This window comes from Lepeophtheirus salmonis, chromosome 2 (assembly GCF_016086655.4).
Source record: "Lepeophtheirus salmonis chromosome 2, UVic_Lsal_1.4, whole genome shotgun sequence".
Classification (NCBI taxonomy): Eukaryota; Metazoa; Arthropoda; class Copepoda; order Siphonostomatoida; family Caligidae; genus Lepeophtheirus; species Lepeophtheirus salmonis.
The window spans coordinates 22,916,021-22,942,717 of NC_052132.2; the positions used below are offsets into that span (position 1 = coordinate 22,916,021).

The 26,697-nt window shown below is 28.3% G+C and overlaps 1 protein-coding gene across 2 annotated transcripts; it reads left to right on the forward strand.

Moving 5' to 3' along the window:
- The first annotated feature begins 4,441 nt into the window (after window positions 1-4,441).
- Window positions 4,442-26,697, forward strand: LOC121132624 (uncharacterized). Of its 2 annotated transcripts, XM_040728058.2 has the most exons (7): window positions 4,442-4,615; window positions 12,043-12,164; window positions 15,255-15,394; window positions 15,468-15,783; window positions 23,930-24,211; window positions 25,027-25,227; window positions 25,962-26,697. In XM_040728058.2, exons 1-7 carry the CDS (start codon window positions 4,495-4,497, stop codon window positions 26,460-26,462), a joined length of 1,683 nt encoding a protein of 560 aa, XP_040583992.1. In that variant the 5' UTR covers window positions 4,442-4,494; the 3' UTR covers window positions 26,463-26,697. The 2 variants fall into 2 exon arrangements, with proteins under 2 accessions (XP_040583992.1, XP_040583994.1); XM_040728060.2 differs by lacking the exon at window positions 12,043-12,164 and having other exon boundaries at window positions 4,475-4,615.

Genomic DNA, 26,697 nt, shown 5'->3' on the forward strand with positions numbered 1-26,697 from the left:
GTTTGGATGGCGCACATTGCAGGCCTCCCAATCTAAAAGCACCCAAATGTCAAGCAGTAGAAGGGGTTGGCATCAGCCTGAAGAGGCCCAAAAGTGTCAAAAAAGAGTTCAAAAGACTCATTTAAAAGAGTCTTGCAACGAAGGATTTCTTTCATTGGTGTTGTCAAAAGAGGCATTTCGACCCTCATAAGAGTCTTTGCACCCACTTTTTGAGAGCTCTCTGGGCATTCTACTTTGAAACCACGATATCTCTTGCATGATCCCTCATGAATTTGATAGAATTGGCCTGGTCTGTTTGACTCCTCCGGGTCAAGTTTGGCCTTCTTGTCAGAGCCCTTCTTCCTCTTCAACGTTTCGTACTTACTGGCAGAGTAGACGCCCAACTACTTGGAGTGCCCAAATGGAAATACATTGATTATGTTAAAGTGTCATTTTCTCGACTTGTACGTAAGCTGGAGAACTCAGGTTGTTTTTTTTTTTTTTTGTTTTTTTGTAACTAATAGCTTATGCTTTAATACATCGAAATAAGAATTAATTTGAATCACTCAAAGTTCATTGATTATTTATTTTGCAAGTGTTCAGATTTCAATGGACCACTTGGTATTTTTATTAACAATTCTGCATAGTCGTATCCTAAAAGTATTACGGAAACTTGATAAATGGTTATAAATGTTTTCAGATTTGCCGTGATCAATTGGGTATAAATAAAAAGGCAAGAACAATGGATATTTAAGCCTTGGTAAGATTGAATTTGACTTCAACATAATAATTAAGGAAAGATTGGGTTATTATGGAAACAAAAATACAAAAAATTAAACGTATTCACTGATATAAAATATAAAAAATATATAACTACCAAAAAAAACCTACCTAAAAAATTATAATATTTTTCTTGGAAAATATTTTTGTCTACCCAAAAAATATTTGTAGTACTTGTATCGGTATCCAACTTGAGGTTAAGTAGGTCAATATTTTAATAATTTTATGAAAATGTGTGATATTACGTATAAAAGGAAGTAAATTTGTAAAATTGATTAAAAATAGGTAATTAATTAATCAATGGAAATTATAAAAATTCTTGTATTGACTTTATGTTAAAAAAATGTATTTTATTTTGTTTTTTATAGTATTGAAATGGAATTAACATTACTGCTGAGCTTTTGTCTATACCATCTTTTTAAAATGATTTGTTATTCACCCTTAAAATCATATTATTTCTTCTCTTAAACGGCTAAAAAATGCTGAAAAGGGAATTTTTTAACAATTTTATATTATTTTTTTCAGATTTTATCGTCTCGAATAATTTATGACCTCATTTATGAAACTACGATTAAACTTTATCAGAGATAAGTTTATTTTGCATGTAGATTTCGAGTTTATTTTTTTAAACTCAGAAGTAGGCTCCTACTAATAAAAATATTTCAAAAAATGCTAAATTTGATTATAAAAATAAATGCTAATGAGTTATATTGGATTGAGGTATTAGTCCAACTCGAACAAAAATCGACTTTTCTATAGCCAACAATTTTTGAAAATTATTCAAACTCCTTCAAAAAATTTTTTTTTTTTTGAAAATTCAACTTTATTCGAACTTGAATAATCAAAACAAATCGAAGGATTAGAGTAATGATTAGTGAAATTTATATCATCACTTAAATGGGGAGAAAAAAATACAGACACTTTTTCATTTTTCAAAGAGTTTGAATGGATTAGGAACATTACATATTTGAAAACCCTCAAAAACTGGAGTGGAATCGAGTTTAGAAATGTGTATACACTGCACTAACTCCAACTTGACTTAAATTGAAAAAATTATGAGTAATTATTGCAAAAAATACATAGATTTTTACGAAAAAGGAATAGTTTGTTTAATTTTTGTTATCTTTTAAAATTATAAGAGATATTTATTTACACCATTGTAATCTATGTATATTTATTCTGTTACACTCATATTTGGATAAAAGTTTTAAAAGCAATATTTTTTTGTTTAAATAGAACATTATGAGTGTATCATATTATGATTATGATCTTTGTTTTGATAGATGAAGGTTTGCATTAATCAGGCATTCGCCGAAAAAATATTATTGATTTAGTAATTCTATAATTAATTGTATTTAAAATAATTAATCATTATTTGCTCAGTTAGTAGATTAGATAACTGAAACTCTTGTTTTTATATTTTTTTTTCCATAAATATACATTGTCAAATATTGATTTTGTAAACGGTTAGCAAATGGAAATAATCATGAAAAATACATACAAAAAAATGATAATTCAAGTGGAGAAATTCTTTCGGGAAGCCTCTTTTCTAATACCATTAATGTCATTGTGTCTTCATAAATATACATGACAGTCTTATTCTCTCAATACCAGCTCCAAAGCCTCAATATTTTCTATACATAAAATATCTAAGCTAGGGGTGTAAATTGTAAGCATTTTCAGTAGCTAAAAATAAAATAAACTGAAAATGAACATGGTAATCCTGATATTTTGAAGAAGACCAGCTTAGCTGTCATGAAGTTTCATTACATCAGATATAAGTACCTATGAAAGAAACGAAATAAACACAAATCTCAATCTGTATTAAGCAATGGAGAGGAATTATTCCGATATTGATCCTCTGACTCCAACAAGGACTTTCACTTATCAACAAAACCTCTGTGTCGCTTTTTGTCATTTTTGACCACACACACGCTTTATTCTTAGTTGTTCCTTTGTCAAGAACAAAAAAATAATTATAACAGCTTTAGAAAATAAAAAAAACAGTTTAGATTACCAACCTCAACCTACGTTTACAACAAAGTTTAAATATATGTTTAGTTAGTGTTGAGTTTAAGGAAAGAACAGTTGGTATCGGTTCTATCACTATTTTTTATTATTTATTGTCAATAAAAAGTAGTGGATAGATTTCATCATAAGAATCAAATAGCAATTGAAGACTAAAGAAAACTGGAAAAACTGTCACAAAGGGTTGCAGTGGGACAAAAGCTTTAATGGAGTATTTTTGCTTAATCGTATGACCTTACCCTCAATGTTCCCAATTGTTTACAATTGGCCTACTAGTGACGTAGTCAAAGTCATTTTCTCGAGATCTAGACGATAAAAACAGAAGAAAAGGTTCTTTTTATAATTGAAATTTGTTTAGTTGTTTTGACAAGGACACCAAAATTGAATGAATTCCTTTTAAAATAAATCACAATATGAACCAATCTTAAATAACAATATATTCCCAACCAAGGCTCCGCAGTGCATTGTCTAGGACTCTGCGAGTTTTCAAAAATTCCAAACTTTTCTTTTTAAAAAAAGGGTTATCAATGAAAATTTTGAAATAAATATTTGGCCAAAATAAGATGCTCCTTCCAAAAAAAATATGCAAAAAGGTTTTGCAGTCGTGAAAAGGTAGGAAATCACTGCTCCAATCGGATTAAAGGATATTCGAGAGACATCCTCAGAGTTATAAATATGTGAATATTCTAAATAGAATCAAAAGTCTTGACAAAATATTCAGCTATTATTGTACTGCAGCTAAAATCTACAATTATTATTGTTATTTAAGACATAATCAAAAAATGACCATTAAAACAATCAAATAGCCTTTTTTTAATCACGTTTGAAAGTATTATTTCAATTCAGAGTAATGTTTGGAAGTGAAATAATTATAAATTAAAGGTAATAACAATTGATAAAAACATTTGAGTATTCGAAAGATAAATTATTTATAAAGATTTTCTTGAATACAGTTCCTACAAAATGCGTTTAATCAAAACAAAAAGCACGTAAAATGAAGGTTTTTCCCGAAAACTTTTTGTTATTGTGTATGTTGAAATTTCTCGGCACATAACGTCATATTTAATTATAGAATTTATCTACCTAGTTATTATATATATTACTATGAGTGACAGTCCCTTGAATATTATTACATGTTACAGAACGTTCATGAATTAATAATATTCATCAAGAAAGTCCAAAATTATACAGATAATGATTAATGTATATATATAGAACATAATAATTGAATCCTCATCATCACTGATACCCTACATCCGTTATCCCCAACAAACCTTTGTGGTAGATTAATTAGGACTCTCCTATTTTATCAAAGTCATCAAGAAATATCATTTCTAAATAAAAAAATCCTTGATGCATATCTTTAGGCAAAATTAGTTGCACCTTTCAAACAAAAAATACGCAAGGGGCTTAGCAGGATGAAAGCTTATGAAGAATTGCTCTAAATCTATTATTAATGATGTTAAAATTAATTTTTTATGCAAATTCTACAAGTTATAACTTGAACATACCAAATAAAAAATAAACAAGTTAGACTTAAATTTATTTCAACTTTTGAAATATAAGACAAAAATTATGACTTATCACTCAAATAAACAGACTTATCTTATCAATATGAAATTTTTTTAAAAAAGGTCTATATTTATATTATTTTATTACTTAAATTGAGTTGAAAGTTAATAGTACACGCAGGAACAAAAGTGAAGAATGGCTGCACTGGCTGGTGATTTAAGTAAACATATTTTAAGCCAAACTGACGCTTCAAAAACTTTTCAGCCATGGTGGGATAGCTCTAAAGATGGAATTTTGTATTCGATGGTTATTTTAGGTAAACAAGATTAAATTTCATATCATTAGTAACTATCAGAGGTGGAAAAATATTATGTCTTTTAATTTTTATGGAGTCCAATTTGTGTCATTGAATATTTTGATCGCGTCCGGTTCAAGTCCTTAGAAATATAAAGAGACTTTAAAAAATTGAAATGTCATTCAAATCTTAGTCGATTCGTAAGTCTTGTCTTTCTAGTCAAGTGTCAAGTTCTTGATTTCTCCATTCGAGTCGCAAGTCTTCAAAATATGGAATCAAGACATTGTAAAGTAACAAGTCTTGAGTACATGCTTCCTCCTCTAATAACTGTATTTTAATTGATTACAGAATATTTTTTCTATAACAATATTAAAAAAATGACTTAAAATATCCCATAGTCACTTAGTTTTCTGATCGCTAACGATGCCTAATCAAATAAATTTATGTCTCAGAACTACAAAATTTAATTTATAGTGTTTCTTTATGATATATTAATGTCACCTTTCATGTCTAAACATTGCTTATTGAAATCAAGTTTATGGATTTACTAATTATTAGTACGTCATAAATAATTCAATAATAGAATTTAAATTTTAAACTAGTCATTCATAATGAATATAATTATATTTAATAGTAATTTCACTTGACTTCGGATCAAGAAAATAATTTTTGTGTTCAAAAATATTGATCTATACATAAAAAATGTGTCAATCAAGCCCTCTTGAACTAATTATGATTGTAAAGGTAGAATTCATCCTATTCTTCACATCTGACGACATAGACAAATGAACAATCACATATTCATGTATTCTAAATAAACAAAATTTACCGAAAATTTTATATTTTGTAGTCTATTTAACTATTTGGTTAAGTATCAAAAGGTATAGGAAATCCATAAATTTTAATATAACGTCATTTTTTTATTGTATTTGTATGTTTTCTTCATCTATTTTATTCTTCATGAAGATTGTTAAATAAACTTTTTGTAAATCAACAAAGATTACCCCATTATTTTACAATTGATATTGTTTGATAATTTACTGTTTAACATTTTATACATAATACATTATACTCGTATGTATTAGTGATGTATCGTAAATATATTGAAAAATGCTGATACATATGAATGTACTCGAGTAATTTTCCCATGGACTCGAATTCATTTCAGACTCGTGGACTTCTAAGCTCGGACTTGACTTAAACTCAATAACATGAGGATTCAAACTTTAATTATAACTCGGAACTATTCAGAATTACTGTCATTTGGCCTATGGACTCAGAGTTCCCTTTGCGTTCTTTGACACTTTGTCTATTGATCACTTTACCGAAACAAATACCTAATAAATATATTTGAATATGTCTTGCTGAAAATGATGTAATCATGATTCCCATTGACGTAATCGAATATTTAAAAAAAAATGTTTAATAATTTATATTGGATTACAATGATTCAGTGTTGATTAATTGATAATAGATTAATTTCATAATAAGGACGCTTCAAAAGTTGGTTTGAACTTTTGTAATAAAATCATAGAACCACCCGACCCAATCAACAAATGCATTTGGACCATGCAAATGAATCAATCTATTGGATTGAATGTGTTGAACATACTAAGTATAATCGAAATGTCTGAGAATTAATGAATATTTTTTATAAATTCTTCTATCCCGAGAACGTCTCTGACTCTTGCATTCTCCAAATGTGTTTGTCATTGAGAAACTTACAATACACAAGGAGCACAATTCTCTGCAAAAAGCTTTTTGAACCTACTGTAGAAGCATCCTTATAATGAAATGAATCAATGATCCATTAATGGACCAATAAATCATTGCAATTCGAACAAAATAATTAAACATTTTATTTTTTAGATTTAAAGTAACATGAATGGGAATCACGATTACAAAGTATTACATCAAGAATCATTATCAAATATATTTATTAATTATTTGTTTCGGCGATAGTCAATAGACAAAGTACCATTCGGCAAAGTGTCATAAGACCCAATGTTTAGTAATTGAAAAAGAAAAAAAGGTTGCTCATTATTTAATCAGTCGCTCGTCGAGATGTTGACTTCTTCCACTGAAATTAGCATCATAGCCTATCTTTACTGTAAAATGTTTCAACAATGCAAAATAAAATATATCATTTTCTCCTCCCACCCCAAAACAAAACCATACAACAGGCAGCTGATATTAACAAAAGTCTTAATTCAGTAATGTCTCACTCCAGCCTTCTCCTCAAGTGTATTTTTCTTTACAAAAATGATATACTTAATCATGTCTATCGCTGGGTAACTTTATTACTCATGACTTCACCTCAGGGCTGGATTTTACAAACATCAGGAATGACCTTTTATAAAGTACAGGTAAAATAATCAGTATATTTTATCATTATTGAAATCTCGAGACCTGAAATACATTTTTTTTTAAATGTAAAAACTAGGTATTTTATTATTCTTTTCTCTTTGATGGTCTTTAAATAATAGAAAAGAAGACAATACTTGTCATATTAAAGTTATTTTTAATTTATGATTCAATATATGAAGACAAAGATTAATTAGTTTCAAAAAGGATTAATTTTGCGTTTCCTTTAGACACACTTAAAATATAGTGTTTATGTATAAATCTATGTATTTCTTATAAGAAGTGGTTCATCTAAATGTTCGCAAACCGAGAAAAAAAAGTTAAACTCTGATTTTACTTTATTTCTTATATTTTTATCTTAAAATTTTAATAAAAATCAATATTATAACACAAATTTTACATTCACTCAATAAAATCGACGTTAACTGGGATCACCCAGTTAAAAAGTAAGTTCTGTAAGTCTTCATTGATGATACAATTGAGAGTTGAATGGGACGTCGATGCTGTCAACGATGATCACATTCATCGATTGGCCTGGATTCTTCTCAATTTGTTCTTTATTTTCCGGATTAAAGCAGGACTTACGACTAGTTTGGCCTCTTCCAGGTCACAAGGCCTCCGGGAAATAATCGTAAGTGGGTCTTCACTATCCTGCTCGACACTTTTTTTTTTTTTTGGACAGATCGAGTAGTGTACACGACTACTTTAGCCAAAAGCGTGTCGTCTATTTTACCATTTAAATTTCCCAAGATACACATAAATGCACAATTTTTTTGTTCCTGAGTAAAAGAAGACGGGTAAAAGGAAGCATAATGAGCAACTGACGAGATAGAATAACATTCGTACTGGACTTGTCTGGAAAACGTACTAAACTATAATGTGTAGGAACGTGCGTTTGCAATCGCAAATAATGATTGCCAAAAAATGGTGGGACAAAATATGTTATAAAATTAAACTAATTACAATTAATCTCATAAGTTTCAGTCGTGCTATTTGTGAAAATCATTTAATTGGTTTATTTCTAATATACACAAAAACGATTTTTTTTTTCAATTAATTTTCTTAATCCTTTATGACCCAATGTGCCAAATTTGGTACATTTGGAAAAATACATATAAGTCGAAATACTGTGGATGCATCTGTTAGAAACTTATCATACCAGTTAAGTACACGTTTACAACAACACTGATACTATGTATTGTGCAAAAACACCCATGGTATTTCAGTTACATCTAAAAATTAATAGGTGTGCATGTATTTTGATTGCTCCTTATCCTGCTCTGACAATTTTGTGCTATGAATCTCATGAATTATGTGCTCATGTAATCATTATTTTAAGTATTATTGAATAATAAATACTTAATATGACATTTACCCAATGTGACATATTTGACCATGTCTGTGTGCCAAATGTACCAAATTTGGGACACATCAATTAAATACAGGTTTATTTTAAAATATTTTATTTTTATGCTAAATATGTGTTAGTTATACGGAATAGACTTCATATATGCGAGAAAAATTTAAAAATATAATTCAAAAATAATTTGATTTGCAAAAATATTTGAACGAAAAACACTCCACAGATAATGATGCTAGAGGGCTAAAATTGATGCAATCAGATCCGATGTCATGCAAGAATTTTAAATTGGTGCGATTTGTATTAATTTAGTGAAACGGGATTTATTCCGGAAAAACTAACATTCTTAAGATCTTTGCAGAATCGCCCACAACTAATTGCTTAATTTTAAAATCATCCATAATTATAAAAAAGATATTTTTTCAATTAAATTTTGTATTTTTTTGTATATAAATCACTTTCTCCATAAATCTTCTTAATGAAAAGTTATTGAAAGATAGCCAAAAAAAAATTGTAAGAATCACTGGGTATTAAAAACACAAATTAAACTGAAATGTGATTTTGTAAAAAAAAACTTTTTTGATTTATAAAACTTGTTTATTTTCTTTTGGAAAAAGGAAGTTATCTTGACGCACCATGTATAAGCCTCATGTTAAAAATAAGAAAATTAATATTTAAGTTAGCTCTTTTTTTAATAATAATATGATTAATCAGAAATATATATTACAAATGATAACAGAGCATTGAAGGAATCAATTTAATTAAAAAAAGATATGTCCTATGATGATTTGTATGTATATAAAACATAGCTTCCAACCATACATTAATTTCAACTATTGTATAATAAAATAAGGACAGATTAAAATGAAGAATAATTATATATTCTTAGGAACAATTTATATATTTATATTTCGTGTACATGCTGCGATTTCTGTACAAGTTGGAACATGTATAATATATTCTAATTACGAACTATTTTTTGATACTATAATTTTCTCTTGATCAATTAAATTTACATGGTTATTATGTATATCTGAGTAATAAGGATTTGGACCATACATATAGTGTGCCACAGAAGGCTTATATTTTAGTAATTTGTGATAAAATAGTCAGCAATTGCACCATTAATATATCAATCATCCCGGAATATTAAATTACTGCGTTATCCTCATCCAAAGTACTCTTAATCCTTAATCCAAGTTACAGCTTGTACAAAACTTTTAGACAACATAAATACAATAGAAAGAAGGAATACTTGCGTAGGAGCTATATAAAGTTCAACACACTTACATATGAATCTTTGTTCCACCAATATCTTCGTTTCTTTTTCATTCATCGTTATTTCTGTAGAAAAAACCTTCACCGTAGCAAATAATGCAAACGGAATTGAGTTTTGTCAAACTTTCAGAGAGGAGCACGAACTCCATAATGTTGGGGAATCTCTTTCTCTGGAATGTTCTATATAGAGAAGTAATAACAACCATCTTTCCACTATTTATTATTGTTAGACAAAATGAAACAATGTCTGAGAAAAAATATACCTCGTCAATTCCAATCATGTCCAAATCCTTGACTCTCTTCTTAAGTGTATCCAGATATATGTAGAGAAGACACAGCATCTAGAACTATTTCGTCATGGGTGGCTCTGGGATTGATATCATAGAGAGAATTTTTGGCATATTTGATATTGAAATATTTGTATTTAGTCATTTGATAGCCTTCATGATGTCGGTTAAATAATGTGGACTTTCCAGAGAACATGGATCCAATAATCAACTGAATCTCAGTCGGAAGCACTTTTTCGATACTGGGATACCTTTCAAATATGAATGATGTCTTGCACATTAAAACTGAATTTAAATTATATACCCCATTTCAAAAACACTGCTCTATTTGACTAAGATTTATTTAAGTTAATTCAATTATAATGTTTAAAATGTATATCAGAGAAAAATATTAGGATATATTCAAATTGCAGGTAGATTGAATAAGTATCTAACAAAGGGACAAAACATTTTTGATATATTTTTTAGTATTGGGTTTGGGTCTGAAAATCTTAAACCGGTCTAAGACTGTTTACTTTTAGTGAACCAAACTATTTCGGTCCTTTAAAGAAATTCCGTCTGAACCGTTTTTAAAGAAAAATCAAGTCTAGATCGAAATATAAGTGCAAATCGGTCTAGAAAAAGTCACTTAAGACCGAACCGAAAAAATATTTCGGTCTTGGACGGAGTCTCAGCACTACTATTTTTATATTTTCAAATTCAACACAAAAGTGTTGAATCATTTTGAAAATAAATAGTCGATGTTTACATATATATATTGAAGCATTATCCAATCTGAAATTTTTAATAGATGACAGGCAGTTTTCTCAAAGGACAATTTTCCGTAGACGTGTTTGAATGAACTACTTCAATTACTTTTAATTGATACATATTTTTAATCAAAAAGACGTGTGAAGAATACACATCCTTTTTTATTACATTTCTCAAAAAATAGCAATATAAAAATATACCTATTTATGTCAACTTGTGATCTAATTTAGCTTTAGATGAGTTTGATGGATAAATATTTATTTTAGAGACATAATTAGGTTGTATCCCTTATTTTTCTAAGTCCAATATAGCTCTTGACAGCCAATAAAGTCTAAAGTGACTAATACAGAAGTGTCTTCAAACTTGAAAACTTCTTCAAAGGCGAAATATAAAAAAAGTCATATTAAAAATGATTTGAGAAAACCTTTTACCAATCAATACATATGAGGAATATAATGATCAAATGTACCATTATTGAAGAAAACGAAATATTTTTGAAGGGTTAATAGATGAAAAAAAAATATTTGTGGTCCGTCAACACAAAAGTGAACGATTTTTCTCAAAATAAAGTATGAATTACAGTTGTACTCTTCGACGAATTATTGTCAATCTCTATCAAGAAATCATTTTAATCAACCCCTTGGTTCCCGCAAATTGCATTTAAAGTATCCAAAATTGATACTCACAAGAAATGAATGAGGTAGATTTTATTTGAAATTTCCAGCTAATATAACACATGGGCTGAAAAGTTAGGGTTTTCACACGTAGCTGGCGCTTTTTTGACCTCATTTTCAGTTACGCTACTTTTGTTATTTACGAAACAATGGATCAAAAACAATTTTGTGTTTTAATTTTAAATTTGGCAAAATAAAATTTAATCTAGCGATGGTAAAGTGCTTTGGAGACTCCGCTTCATAAAAGGCAATAAAAAAATTTAAAAAATCACTAATAATAATAATTTTTAAAAAACAATTTTGTACGGAGAAAAAACGTCTTTTCTTCCTTAAGCCTAGGACTTTTCAGCCCATGTGTTAAGTATCTTAAATCAACAAAAGGTTTTAAACTATAGCCAAAACTATTATATCTCTAAGCTACTCCCACAAATATGAATACAACCCCTAACATTGTCTCAAATATGTCAATGAAACATTGGTCTGTATATATATATATGATGTCAAACAATACATTAGAATTTTCTTTGTTTCTTGAATTTTGTTCAAGATTGTTTTTATGTTGACGACTAAACGATTAAAGACGGTTGTTTCGATTAAATAAAATGTTTTGACATTATTCAGTATGCAAACAGCTTTTGATTATTTAGTTTCTTTGACAAAATTCGACCCTACTATTTATGATTGTATTTTATAAGATTTTTCATAACAATATTTTGAAGTACATAATTTTCTTAGGATTGATTACTCTACCTATGACTTTTTTGACCGGAACTCCAATAGAGTGTGTTATTCATCCAGATCTATGGTCGAATAATGGATCCAATTTAGTGAAATACAACAATGCCTTATATAAGCCGGTAAAGTAACAAAAAAAAAATAGAAATTGCTATTTAAATAAAAAATATGTAGTTATATTTAGAAAATATAGTCTGTGAAAAGATCAATTTAAGATCTTTATTAGTAACAATCTTAAATTATTTCATATATATCTGATAATCCAATAGCTATGTTGAGTAGTTTATGAACTACAATCCATACGTTTTTGATCAAATTCATCATGAAAAGGAGCTCAGAACTCAGATCTGGATTGAGTTACAAATTTGAAATTTCAGTTTTGTATTTCTCAATAATAAATCATTTGACAAACCAAGTATGATTTGAATAAGATGAAAAAATAAAACAAAATGTAAATTTTCCATATTTGGAGAAGACAGGCAGATAAATTGATTGAAAAAGGTAAGGTGATGGTTGATGGGCAGTTATTACTAGCCCGGCAATTAATATAAATGAAAACAATTCAATAAAAGTAAGCGGTAAAAACATCTAAGTTTTAATAATTAGGCTCTATAAACCATAGAATTTAATTACTACTCATGGTGATCCACAAAATAGGAATTTTTGTGGGAATTTGAAGGCAATCTGAAACCACATGTGATCTCAGTTGGTAGATTTGATCTAGCAAAGGTTTATTATTTTTTCTTAATAATGATGATTTATCTAAATATTTTGAATCTCCAACAAATAAACTTAAACTGGTTTCTATTTTGGCAGTACTTAACTATACAATTCTTGATCAGCTTAAAGTACTGACATATAACCAGGTCCTGCAGCAGTAATAAATTGATGGTAAATTTTTTACACCATGGTTCCATGGAATGAGACAGAAATAAACATAAGCTACACTACACAAATATTTCGCCAAAAAATACAATGAGCATATATTTAGTACTAGTTGAACCTTCCTACTTTGCTCGTCAATTATGTTTATATTATTTTAATTCCTTTAAACTTTTATTAATTTATATTAAATTTATCATTAATATAATTATTTAACTTGTCATTTTTACATCTGCGCTGAACATAAGCTACTTGCTATACCGAAGGCCAGTTGTCTATCAGCATTATATAAATTTAATCAATATTTATCATATTTGATTTAAACAAACTATATTCAAAAAACACTTTTTACAAGAAATCAACTTAATTTTTTTAATAGATATGAAACGCCGTTGTAACAATTATCATTTTATTGAAATTGAAATATAGTCCCACTACATACCGGTAGTTGCATAAATACGCGAACTAATTGTGGCAAATAATTAAATGTGTAATAAAATTCGTATGACGTATTTTTTTTTTTTTTTGAGAATTATATACTAGAGAAGGCCTTACACACATTGATGATGTAATGGTCTTCCATGGCTGCCCATTGCTCATTGACACTGACCTTCAATGAGTCCAAATTCGGGTGACGGGTAGCACAGGCCTTCTTCTCAATTTGCCACCCCACACTGTAGTCAAGGGGATTCAAATCAGGTGATTGAGGTGGGCAAATGTTTTTGTTCCAAAATGGCATGTTGGCAGTGAGCCAATCCTGAGCCATTCCAGAGGTATGGGCAGGTCTTTCAGATCTTTTTCCTCCTTGACAAGCTTCTGGACCTTGAACACAGTAGTCATGGATAGTCCAGTGTCCTTAATTATCTCCTTGACATACCTACCGGCGTGGAGGAGAGTGGCAACCATATCACGTTTGGCCTCGTCATTCATCGTAAACGACTTTGTTTGATGCGAGTAAGAAAAACAAAAGAAAAGCCAAAAGATTTACCGAGTTACTTGTGCTGGAATTTTTTATTTTCGGTCACGGAACCTCGAAATATAAGTGTTTAAAAATTAGTCCGCGTATTTATGCAACTACCGGTATATTATAAACGTGTGCAGTAGATTAAAACAGGGTATTTTGCTGCAAGTAAAACATTATAAAATCGAAATTTTAGTGTCCTGATATTTATAGATAATTTTTAAGAAATAATACAAGTTAGCAAAACTTTAGTTTTCCAAAAATATTTTAAACTCTAGATAATTTTGCTAAGAATGTACTAATTTTTTCATATTCAACTTATATTTTCAAAATTGTAGAATTTTAAAACAACTTCATATTTTTTCATTCTATCACAAAATTGGAAGTAATAAGTAAATAGCTTCACCAATGAGTAAGTTGAAAATAATTATGCTAACATGATCCATGAAAAATACAAGAAATAGTTGTAGTACCTTAAATCTCCGGCGCCGAAATGTATTTTCAAGATGGTAGGGCAAACTATATCAGGGCATCACATATATATATATATATTTTTTTTTTTTTTTTTTTTTTTTTGGGGGGGAAAGGGGCGGTGGAAGATTCTTACTCATCAGCTTTTTTGACAATTTTGAAAGAAAAGTTTTTTCATTTTTGTAAATCCCAAATATGAGAAAACAAAATGTTCATAAAAGACAAAAACCTTTTTTTTTTTTAATTTTAGATTTAAAAATTTTCAGAAGAAGCTAAATTTGAGGAATGATCACTTTCCATTGAAATTATAGGTAAACTGATTTTTTTTTTTTTTTTTTGAAAAATATATAGTTTATATTTTATAGACATGAGGTAATTTTTTTTTTTTTTTGTAATAACTTTAAAAAGTATGCAAAAGTGAGGGGATCCTATGTCCCATTAGGCCCTATGGTATCTCTTCTGACATCATTCGTTAGTGCACTGATCAACTCCAGGTCCCTCCCCCTCCCTTGCTTGATACTCTACAAGAGATCTCTTCGACATAATGAAACCTCTTATCCTCGTTCATGATCCTCCAAAGTGTTTATTGTCCCAATAACTTAGAAGATCCGAGATCCCATTCCTTCTACTTCAATAAATAAATAAATAATTTGTGTAACTTGGCGAATTTCTTTCCATATTATGAAAAAAGTTATTATCAAAGGTTTCGATCATTAAATTTCAACTTTCTGCTTACGCTGTTTCCAATTTTCAGATAGAAAGAGAAAATATGACGTGTTGGAAAAATTGTACAGCATATATAAATAAAGTTTGGGAAAATATTCAGAGTCTGTGACGGATTTAAATAGAAATATATACTAATTCAATTTTATTTATTCGCTTTGTTCTATTTTCTCAGCCTCGACATGCACGATATCTCCACAACTATGCCAAGAAATTTTGCACAGAGAACAATGTATCGCCATTTCTCCTTTATTTTCCTTTCATGCTTTTTCTTGCCCCTCTCATTTTGGTAATTATTAGAAAGTTTTTTATCAGGTAAAAATAATATCAATATATAAAGAAGTAATTTATTAACATGGACGACTTTAATACAAAAGATTTCTTTCAGTGTTTATAATTCGCAATCTCGACTTGAAATGTTTTATTCTATGATATTGAAAGATAACCTAGAAAGAGAAGATGTGTCGTGTATGGAGATAGAAAACATTAAAAATTCAAATGAAATTCAACAATCCTTTAGAAACAGTTCTGGATGTTACTACTCATATCTATACAGCACGATATGTGAAGTATTTGCTTCATTCCTGCTGGAATACTTTTTTTGTTCCTTTCGGAAAATTGATGGAATTTCTGGAGCGACATTTGAATGTTTAGTTCATAATCTTCCTTTTATTTGCATAATTCCAAACTGTAAATTTTTCTGGGTAAGAATTAGTTTTAGTATTACTTTTTTTAAATATTAAATAACATTTACACTAGTAAATGTTATTTAAATAGAGCCTTGAAAAAAATCTACCCTGTCGGTAGGTTGAAATAAAAAGGAATGAAATAAACAAAAATCCCACTCCGTATCTAGCAAAGACAAATGCAGGAATTACTATAATGTTGATCCTCAATTCTACTCTGAGACCAATAAGGACCTTACCACATATGTTTATTATACGTGTACGTGAAAATACGTATATAGTCAATAGTGTTTGTTGTATTAGACCTTATTTATTTGGTGCAATCACGTTTTAGGACTGAACTGAACGAACCAAGACTGAAGGGGCATCCAAATTATAATCTTTTTTTTAGCTACTCAGAAAGAATTAAATTTTTCGAAAAAAATTCAAAATGTTAAAATCAAAAATATATAGCAATTCTCAAAAAATTTACTTTTTTTTGGAAAAAATTTCAAAAATTATATTTCAAGTATTAAACTTTTTGGAGCTTTTCACATAAAAATACATTTTTGAAAAAAATTTCAAAAATTATAATTTAAATATTTAATTTTTTTGGAAAAAAATTACAAAAATTCATAGCTCCTCTCAAAAAATTAAATTTTTTGGAAACAAAATAGAGAAAAATTAAATCTCTATTATTAAATTTTCTAGTAAAATGCAAAAATTCCTTCATTTGGAGGAGGGCTACATCCCCTCCAGCCTCCAGACGCCCAGGAACCACAGTCTTCAGTCCTACATAAGGAATGTTACAAAACTGTACGTATATAATAATTTATTTATTAGAATTTTGTATATTATAACTTTCAAACCTCAACAATTATCCTCTTCAAAGTAAAGAGGTTCCGTGATTTAAAATGTATCTTGTTTGTAGGAGTGAAATGGCCATAATAAACTAAATATTGGATACACAAAAATTACTAACGTGGCATTTTCTTTCTTTCAAACAAGAAATTTTTAAATTTCAGAACCTTTTCATATTGAAAGGGATAATTGTTGAATAATATGCATTTTCTTTTTTAAATAAATTATGTTTGCAGGGTACATGAATAATAATAGATGTGGTAATCTCCCTTTACATTCAATTTTTATAACTCTTTGAATACATGCACAAGTCAGGGTAATTTGCAAGGATTGGACTCGACAGCTGTAGCCCCCCCCCAAAAAAAAAAAAAAGGAATTGCAATCTAATTTTCAATTTTTTCCCTAAACAATATTCATTTTCCAATAGCTCTGGATTTTTTAAATTTTTCTCATAAAAAAGTTAATATTTAAAATTTCATTTTTTGTTAACAGCTGTAGATTTATGAAATTTTTTGAGATAGATGTGGATTATGAAGCTTTTTCCATACAAAAATTATTTGAACTTTTTGTCGGAAAAATTGAACTTCTGATTTCAGAAGTTTTCCAATTATTTGTGAAATTATTTGAAATTATTTTCCAAAAATTTAATTTTTGAAATTTTGTTCCTAATTTTTTTTTTTTTTTTAAATAAGTAGATTTTTGAACTTTTTGGGAATAACTATGGATTTTTAATTTTTTTGAGAATAGTTGTGAATTTTTGAAATTCTTTCCCATACAAATTTTTTTCCAAAGAAAATTAATTTTCAATTTTTTTTCTACAGAAATTATATTTTTCAAACCAAGTCCCCTTCCTCAAATATATATATATAACCTTGCAAACGTCCCTGCAAGTAAATACTTTAACTCAGACTTTCTCGCCTCAAGAATTAACTAATTATAATAACAACTGTTTTGAAAAGGAAAATAAACACAACTACAAAAGTTATACACACGAGTAAAAGTATTTTTTTTACAACTCTACTTGTTAATAAAATTATTGGCAAATTACTATTCTACCTTCACATTTTTAATTACATGTAATTACTAATTATTAGAATTTTACTAAATTGGTATTTAAAAAATCTTGCAAATGTATCTTGACAAATAAAAGATTTCAATTGTAACTACAAAACATGTTTCTAAAATAATAAGAATAGGATTAATTCTCAACATATGTTAATTAGAAATAATGACATTATAATGAATGGTTAAATATTTTTTAAATGCATTAAAGTTACATCTTATACTAAATAGAATTATTTTTAAAAAAATATCTAGCAATACTATTTCTTTAAAGTACTAATTTCACTGTGGCAGAAATAATTTTTCAAATATAAGTAGGGATGTAAACTAGGTAGAAATACCGGTAAGCGTAAGAACCACTCCTCAAATAATGTAATAAATATAGTTGTATAAAATATGACTTGTACGAGTGCAATATTTGTTTTATCTTCCAAAGCTATTATCTTTTTTCTTGAATTCTTGAAGAAAGAACATTTAAATATAAAGTAATCACTAGTACGTATGCTCATAAATGAGTGAGACAGAGTACTATTGAGGATTTCTTGGGGTTTTATAAGTTATATCCTTTTTAAAGCACGTATGCTCATAAATGAGAGAGACAGAGTACTATTGAGGATTTCTTGGGGGTTTATAAGTTATATCTTTTTTAAAGTCGAAGTGGAATTGAGGATCAACACCTGAGTGATTTCTGCCCATGTCATTGATAGTTTCTTAGTTGTTTTTTTGTGTTTATTTATTTCCTCCCTGCCTCATAGCTGCTAATTTTGAAAAAAAACACACTACAATCAAGCTGCTTTCATCCGAAACATTATTCAAATTGTCAGGATTACCATGTCATATTTGAATATATTTTATTTTTACATAGCGACAAGTCACATTTTATATAGCTCTGATTTTTAAATTAAAGTTCAGACTTGCAGCTATCAAATGAGATATTTTCAAACCTTGTAAGTATATTCGTCTTGAAACTATGAACCTCTGAATAAAAAATAGCTATTTTCAACTTTAAACAATCATAACTCGAGTTATAAGTGTGATACAGACCTTTGAAAAATAGTTTTATAAATTTTAAAATTCAATTTAAAAATATTTTTAAAATAGTTTATCCCTATCTTCAACACCCAAGTCTCAAAACAGCTTTGAACCTTAAAAATAGCCAAAAACTTGACTTGGACTCGATAGCTAAGACTAACGACTCAAAAGCTATTTTATACTGAACTAACTGAAAGCCTAAGCTATATGGACCCTATATTGTAATTATTCTCTTGAAATGTTCTCAAAAGAAATATTATCAAAATATTCCTGGACTTTTTTCCACTTCTGTTGAATTCTATTCAGCTTTTGGCAAGGACTCAAAGAGTGTCTACTTAAGTAACATTAGTTTTCAAGTACCTAAATTATTTAGACTCATAATATTTGCATATCTTGCAGGATTCAATGAGTTTGACTTAAAATAATATCCTCTAATGCAAGAAGAAAATGTCTAATGTATCCTCTCTTCCAGGATTATGAGATGCTAATTTTCTTATTTTTTCTCTGATAAATAGTGTAATAATTAAGGAACTCCCATGAATCAAAGTGTTTTGGCCCAAGATTTGAAACTATTTACCAAAAGTTATAATTTAAACTGTATAGTTTTTCAAAGCATGTTATTGTATTTATGCATTGTCATTACATCATTCTAAATTAAATTTTAGCTTTGCTAGTTCAATTCATAAATAATTTTAGTCTTCCATTGGAGTTTTATAAATTTGTCAATTTGTAAGATTAATTTTTGTAATGTTTGATGAATTGTTTTTAACTTAAATAATGGGATCCCAATTAGGTATAAATTCCGCCTATAAGCAAATTTGGAGGTTCAGAAAATGATTTTTTTTTCTCTATATATCTTATCAATGAATAGTTGTCGTGGATATTTAATCTGGTTTAATGTTTTACTTTTTGAAATATAAATTTACTGACTTACCACATCCAAACTGTTAATGAAACATGTATCATATAATTGCAGAATATGTTAGTTGAATGGGAGGATCGCATTGCAGAAGAATATAAAATATTAGAAGGAGGAAGGTTTATAATTTGAAATGAAAAAGTTATCAATCTTATAGATTAAGATATATTTTTAGTTTAGAGGATATTTAATATGATAAACTATTATATTCCTTATTAAATTGATTAACAGTTTGCTTGAAAAAGAGAATTATTTTATTATTATCAATTAGGTAATAAATAGGCTTATAGGCTCTACTTTAACAGTAAATAGTGGTCACGTTTGGTTTTGATTAACAGAATTAAATAGTATGGAATTGAATATAAGAAATAAGGATTGTTAATTCAAATTTTCTTGACTTTTTATGTATAGAACTTAATCCGTCTAGACTAATACACAATAAAATTATTTATTCACATCTCAATATAGATAATATATTAACATTAAAACAAAATTATTTATAAATTTAATAATAAACAAAAATCAATATTTGGTTTATTAAAACCTATAATTAATAATATACAAGAATAACATAACTATAAATACATATTTTTATAATGGGTTCTTATCCATAATCAATTATTGTGAATGCAGGAAGTAGACAACAAAAACCTCTCAAACAAGAATAATCTTCTAATTCCTTATATAGATTATGACTTATATATTTTCTACAAATAAATTTCTAGCGCGATTTTTTGTGTAGTTTTTTTTATCCAATGTGTGCAATATCCACATTTTTTTATCTCCCTTTTCAAATATTTAATGTACAAATTACATCAATCACATAAAAAGCACTTCTTTTTTATTCCTCATGATTTAAACACCTCATTTTCTCATTCATTTGGAAGTTCTGGATCCGGGTCAAGAGATGTAGTGCCTTAAATGATGTGCCTTGTAATAGAAAACAAGTAGTTTAAAATCTTAAAAATGAAACAACAAAAAATGATCAGCTATACCTTCTAATAAATTCATAACGTTTAGTTTGTTCCTTAATACTTTCATTGATATTCAATGTCCAATCAATCAAAGGATTAGTTTGTAGAGATTATCTCAACAACAAGCCCAATTCTTGAGAATGATCATAATAAATATGACAAACATCGCTATTATACCCAACTCGAGACACACAGATTTCCAATCACGAATGAAAGTTGGTCTACTGCAATATTTATCTTATCCTTAATCCAAACATGATTGTTTATATTTATTATATACAACTTATCTATTCCAATGACTTGGGAAACATATGGCTTTGAGATCATAATTAACTCTTTCTGGCACAAAAATATCATGATCCTTCATTAGATTCTCCATTAAATGTTTAATACCTTCTCTCCTTTCATTTATATTTCAATTGTACATGTTATTAAATGGATTTCCATTCAATTTATGATGTTTATGTTTGAAACCACTTTTTAAATCATGAGTATATATGTTAGTGTCTGAGCTGTAGATCTTCCCATTGTCATAAGGAAAGAAAAAGTTGTCAGACAAATTCTTGATATTTTGATCTTCTTTATCCAGCGAATTAAAATGTCCTAGCTTCATGAATCAATTGAGACATAGAGGACATTTCTATGCATTGATTTCACCAATAAGAAACGTTCTTGTGGCTAAACCCATTAAAACAAGGAGTTTTATTTCAAAAAGTATCCAAAGGTCCCTGAAAACAACAACAACCGTTTTCGAGGCCATAACCCTTAAACATAGTTGTAACATACAGATTACAAAACAATTTTTATGTAGGAAAAAGGGTTGAGTCCTTTCTTAATTTCTTTTCTACATTCGGGATAAATAAATTTACCTAGGAATATTCAAATTACACATACGTAAATCATCACAATATACAGATACCTATTTACTAAATACTATTTAGTTTGCTGATAGCTCTGTTGTGTCCCTATGTACCATTTTTGCAAATAAAATCGTTCATTTTTTACCGGCTACCTCTTTAATTTGTATACTATTAGTGTTTTTATATTTAACCTCGCCAAGAATTCGACTTTTTTCTAATCCCTAATTAAATATATCTTTAACCGAGCAAAAATAGATCAATGAATTTTCTGCATACAATTTATTATCACACATTAATAAAATGAATATGTGAGTAATTTTTGACATGACGTTTTAAGGCTAATATACAAGTTAACACTGGTGTTTTAAATTCGCAGTATTTTTATTTTATAAGTTGGAACTCCCCCTTTAGTTTTTACAATTGAAATATTCTTTTCTTTCTATTGATGGAGTTTCTTAATTTTTTAATGCATCAACTAAGATCATAACGATGCAAAAGGTACAACTAGTGAATTAGTTCTTTCTTCAGATCTATAGCTGAGACTAATGATAAAGTTCGAACCAATAATAAAAACACATTAAAATGCAGTGAATATTTCATACGGCAAAGTTTCTAAGAGGCAAAAATGTATACATTAAAATTATTCACAGTAAAAATGTTTAAAGCAAAATTACTGGTCACGATTTTATTCATAGCAATATATTTATAGAAACGCAGTTAATAAAATATATAAAATGTTATTAACTCTTGTATTTAATCTTAAGCAGATATTATTATTTACCTAAGATTAAAAGGTAATTAATTAAGTGTTGTTGTTTTTTTGTCTATTTATATCTTAATGAATCTTTTTTTTTCTTTTTTTTTTTCAATATTAAATGTATTTAATAAATGAAAATGGCAGTTGTTATTTTAAAAAGTAGGGATTTAGCCCCATAATTTAATATTCTTGACATATATTGTGTTTATGATATGTATGGCCAACTTGTTTCGTTGTCATATGGCTATAAAGAACTATTTAAATTTCTACTAATATCATCGATTATCCACTAAATAAATACTTCAATCCTTCATTGTCCTCAGCAGTTTTCATTACCCTTAATGATCTAAAAGAACTGCTTTCATTATGAACCTGATTTAATACTAAAGTTATGAAAGCAAAAGATGGATTTGAAATAAAGTGATATGAAACTTGCTTTCATTTTGTCCAAATTATAATTCTATTTTTTTTTTATCAATATACCATTTTCATTGATTAAATAAATATATTATTGAAACATGATAGAAACGGAACCGAGAAATGGATATATGATATAAATAGATTATTTGATTATTATCTAAGGCGAATTCTCTTAGAATCGCAGAAATTTTTCAATTTCACAATTTTATGGGGAAAAAAAAAGAACTCTTATCTCAAAATTAGTCAGGATAAGTCAAAATAGAGCCCTAAATAATTACACTGTTCAACAGCAAAAATGGTACAAGAACAGCATATACTCAACTTAGTAGATCCTCTGATTTCAAATATGGGCTTATATTTTCTCTACTAGCCTCATGACCTTTGGAAAAATATCGTGAAGTAGGTTGTAATTATTGGATGTTTTAAATTTCAAAGCGCCTGCTGTTGAAGATACAGATAAATTGTGTGAATATATTTTCCAGCCAAATGTTAAGAAACTCTAAAAATATTTTTTAAATGTCTTGAGTATGCTTATAACTCAAGTTATTTTGTTTAACGTTGAAAATATCTGCATTTATTCAGAGCCTCATGGCTTCAAGAAGAACATATTAAGAAAATTTATAAGTATCTCATTTGATTACTAAAAATCTGAACTTTAATAAATAAATAAAAAGAGTTTCCCCAAAAAATGCTCTAAATTGTTGTCAATTGGAGATAACACTACTACAGTATTTCAAGTATTCAACTCTTGAGTATTAATCTCATTACATAAACCCAAATAAAATGTTTATCACTTATTACGGGTCTACTACGAGTCATCTTGTGTCTATGGAGCTATTAATAGATAAATTAACAATCTTCAATTTTTTTAAATTATTTTTCTCCTAAAATGAGTATTTCTAATAAAAAATGAAATTAAAATATCACTCTACCGTGTGTGAACCACACTTTTTTTTAATGTCATAAGAGTAATATTTTAGATTTCAGACAAAGTGAAAAATACCTTATTTCCCTCAAATTATGGTATTTTCAGTAAAATGGATGGTAGCACTTATTATTGGCATCATACGAGCGCTTTCTCTAATTTTCTTTGGGTATACTCTACCAAAAGGAATATAATTTAGAGATATTAAATTAACCTTTTTTTTTTTTTTTTTTTAAACGCATTTCAATTTTTTTTTAGATCTAAAATTTATTTGTCGGCACTATCTTCATATTTATTATAAAATTTGATTTGTTTTGATAAATATTTTCAATAATCTAACTTTTTAATATACATTTATTTTATTTTTTACTTCAGGCCATGTTTTATTCCGCACAAAGTCTTTTGGTGCTTTATAACATAAGTTGTATCTATGCCCTTGTTTGGATACTTTATCCTCGAGTTGGAAGACTTCAAAAAATTCTATCAGGATGTCGTAGATTAGAAAATAAAGTAATTATTAATGGCTTAGGATCTTATTCCGACACATTCAAATTACTTCCTACCCGAAATCTTTCTACAACAGCACACAGTACAAACTTATCTTTTTTGCCGAGAAAGATTCCTGTTATTAGACTTGATATGTACTATGACTCAAAGGTAACGTGGAATATTTTAATTAAATTGCAGTATTTAAATTGTGATGTAATATTTAAAATTTAAAAAGTAAAAATTTCTCTTTATGTACAACACAAGTCAATCGATGTTTGCCCGTCGATTAAAATAGTTTTCCGATAGTTTTTTTCTAATTTGAGGAACATTAAATGGCCATTATAGCCTATTTTTTTGCTTTTGTGGTCAATAGATGGATCTTTTTTATTATAACATTTTTTAAACATATACATGATTACATTTTGCCTTGAAGGATCTATATGAAAGACTAAAGCAATAACCTTTAATTTTTTTGTTTGAACAGGATATAGTCAATTGACATAGATGAAAATAATACTATCCACCGATATCTTTAAAAAAAGTACCGAGTCCAACAAGGACTCATTAGCGTTATTAATGAGCAAACCCATTCATGGTTACACTTGATAATTTATACGAATATGTTCTCTACTTAAGAATGAAAAATATTGATAACAGCTTTAGAAACTAAAAACAGCTGGGCCTTTTCCTATATAATATTATTTAATCCAAGTCAATCGATTTCTTGAAGCTGATATTTGTGTTATTAGATTCATTTCCAGACTTTATGTGATTTGAGTATGTCAATAATGTTTAGTAAATATTTTACTATAATATGAGTTGAACGATAGTTTGTAAGTCACTAATGCAAAAATTTCGGGATTTAAAGGTTATTTTCATATTTTTCAAAATAAGACAAGTATTGACACATCAACTTAATCCTTGGGCAAAAATTATTTACATGTGTAATTAATCAACTTAATACTTATTATTATTTTCAATAGGCAAAGGATTTTAAACTTTTAATGAACTTATTGGCTGAAAATAATTGTCGAGGTGGATTTGCTCAATCACTTAGAATTCTGGCCATGTTTGACAAGCATTTTCAGAGATTATGGAAAGCTCAAGATACAAAAATAGTAATACAGCCTTATTTCACCGCATTTGGAGAGTTCAACGTAGATTTAAATCATCACAATTTGAAAGTAATTATTTAAATAATCATCTTCATTGAAATTTTGATTCAAATGAAGATATTTAGAGATGTGAAAATTGCTGGAATCCTGGTAAGCGTACGAACCATGCATTGAGTGGAATATTATATAAAGTAGAGATGGCATCTCTGCTGACAGAGATCCCTATAGTGCTCCATGCCTGCTTCTAAAGGTAGAAATTCAAAAATTAGGTAAGAATATTAATCAAAACTTTAAAAAAGGTGATGCAACATCCCTGTTAACTAGAAGTGGGAGATATTTTCTTGGCTGAGGAAAAACTTTTTCCCTCGCAAGATGTCGCTTTGAGGTACCAGAGGTGACATTATGTTATATTTTCCTTGTGACGTACGCAATTTGTTTTTGTTTTTTCTTATCGGAATTCATCTAGTGATTTCTAAATTAGACCGTCCATGACTACTAACGGTCTAATTCAATAACCTTGTGTAGTTAGTTATAGTATAATTCATGGCATCTCCATGCCTCTAGCAAAAAAAAGTAAACCTCTTCGCCAACTAAATTTGGATAAAGATTGTTCACACGGTTATCGTTTCGCCATTTGGTTTATAGCTTTGTGAATAATTAATAAGAGCACAAATACATTTATTTACGCATACCTGTATTCCAGCAATTTTTACACCTTTACTTGAATTTATTCCACTCAATTTTGAGGATTACCTCAATTGACTTTGAAGATGATTATACAACCCTTATATACATTATAAAAGGAATGCTTGCTCTCTGAACAACATAACTCAGAAGAAAAGGAGTCATCTTCACCGTCTTCCTTCGAAAGGAAACACCCCTGTGAAAAACTGACATCAACAATTATTGTATTCTGGAATGACGCCCTGTTTGCTGAATACATGTACAAAAAGGATAATTCAAAGTCAATATTAGAATATACCGCTGAGATTTCACCAAATACAGAGGCACCAGTTAAATCATTTCTCTATTACTCCATTCCAGACCTTTCAGATCAAAAGATGGAAATTGAAAGGAAAAAGGACTTGATTAATGCAAATAATTTCTCAAAAGGCGAAGTAGAAAATAATATGAAGCGTTGGTATAAATACAGTGCAAGGTTTGATGGATTAGAATCCGGGAAAGAGTATGTTATATCAATATCCACAGAAGTAGATGGAAGAACCATTACTCAAGTTGATAACAAAGTCTATAAGCCTCCACATGAGTGTCCCTTTAGAAAGAACAAAAATGGTCAAGTCTAAATATCGGAATCTGTTAATTAACATACTTTTGATAACGCAGTTAGTGAACTGGGTAAAAAAGAAACTCCAAATATAAAATGATAACAGTTGAACGATTAAAATAATTAGGTCATTTAAATTTTGTATCATTTTTTTAACTATTCCATCTATTTTGTACTCGTAAATATCAATCACATTAGTAAAATACGTGTAAGAATATAAAACATCGAGAAAAATACATCTTTACTTGAAATAA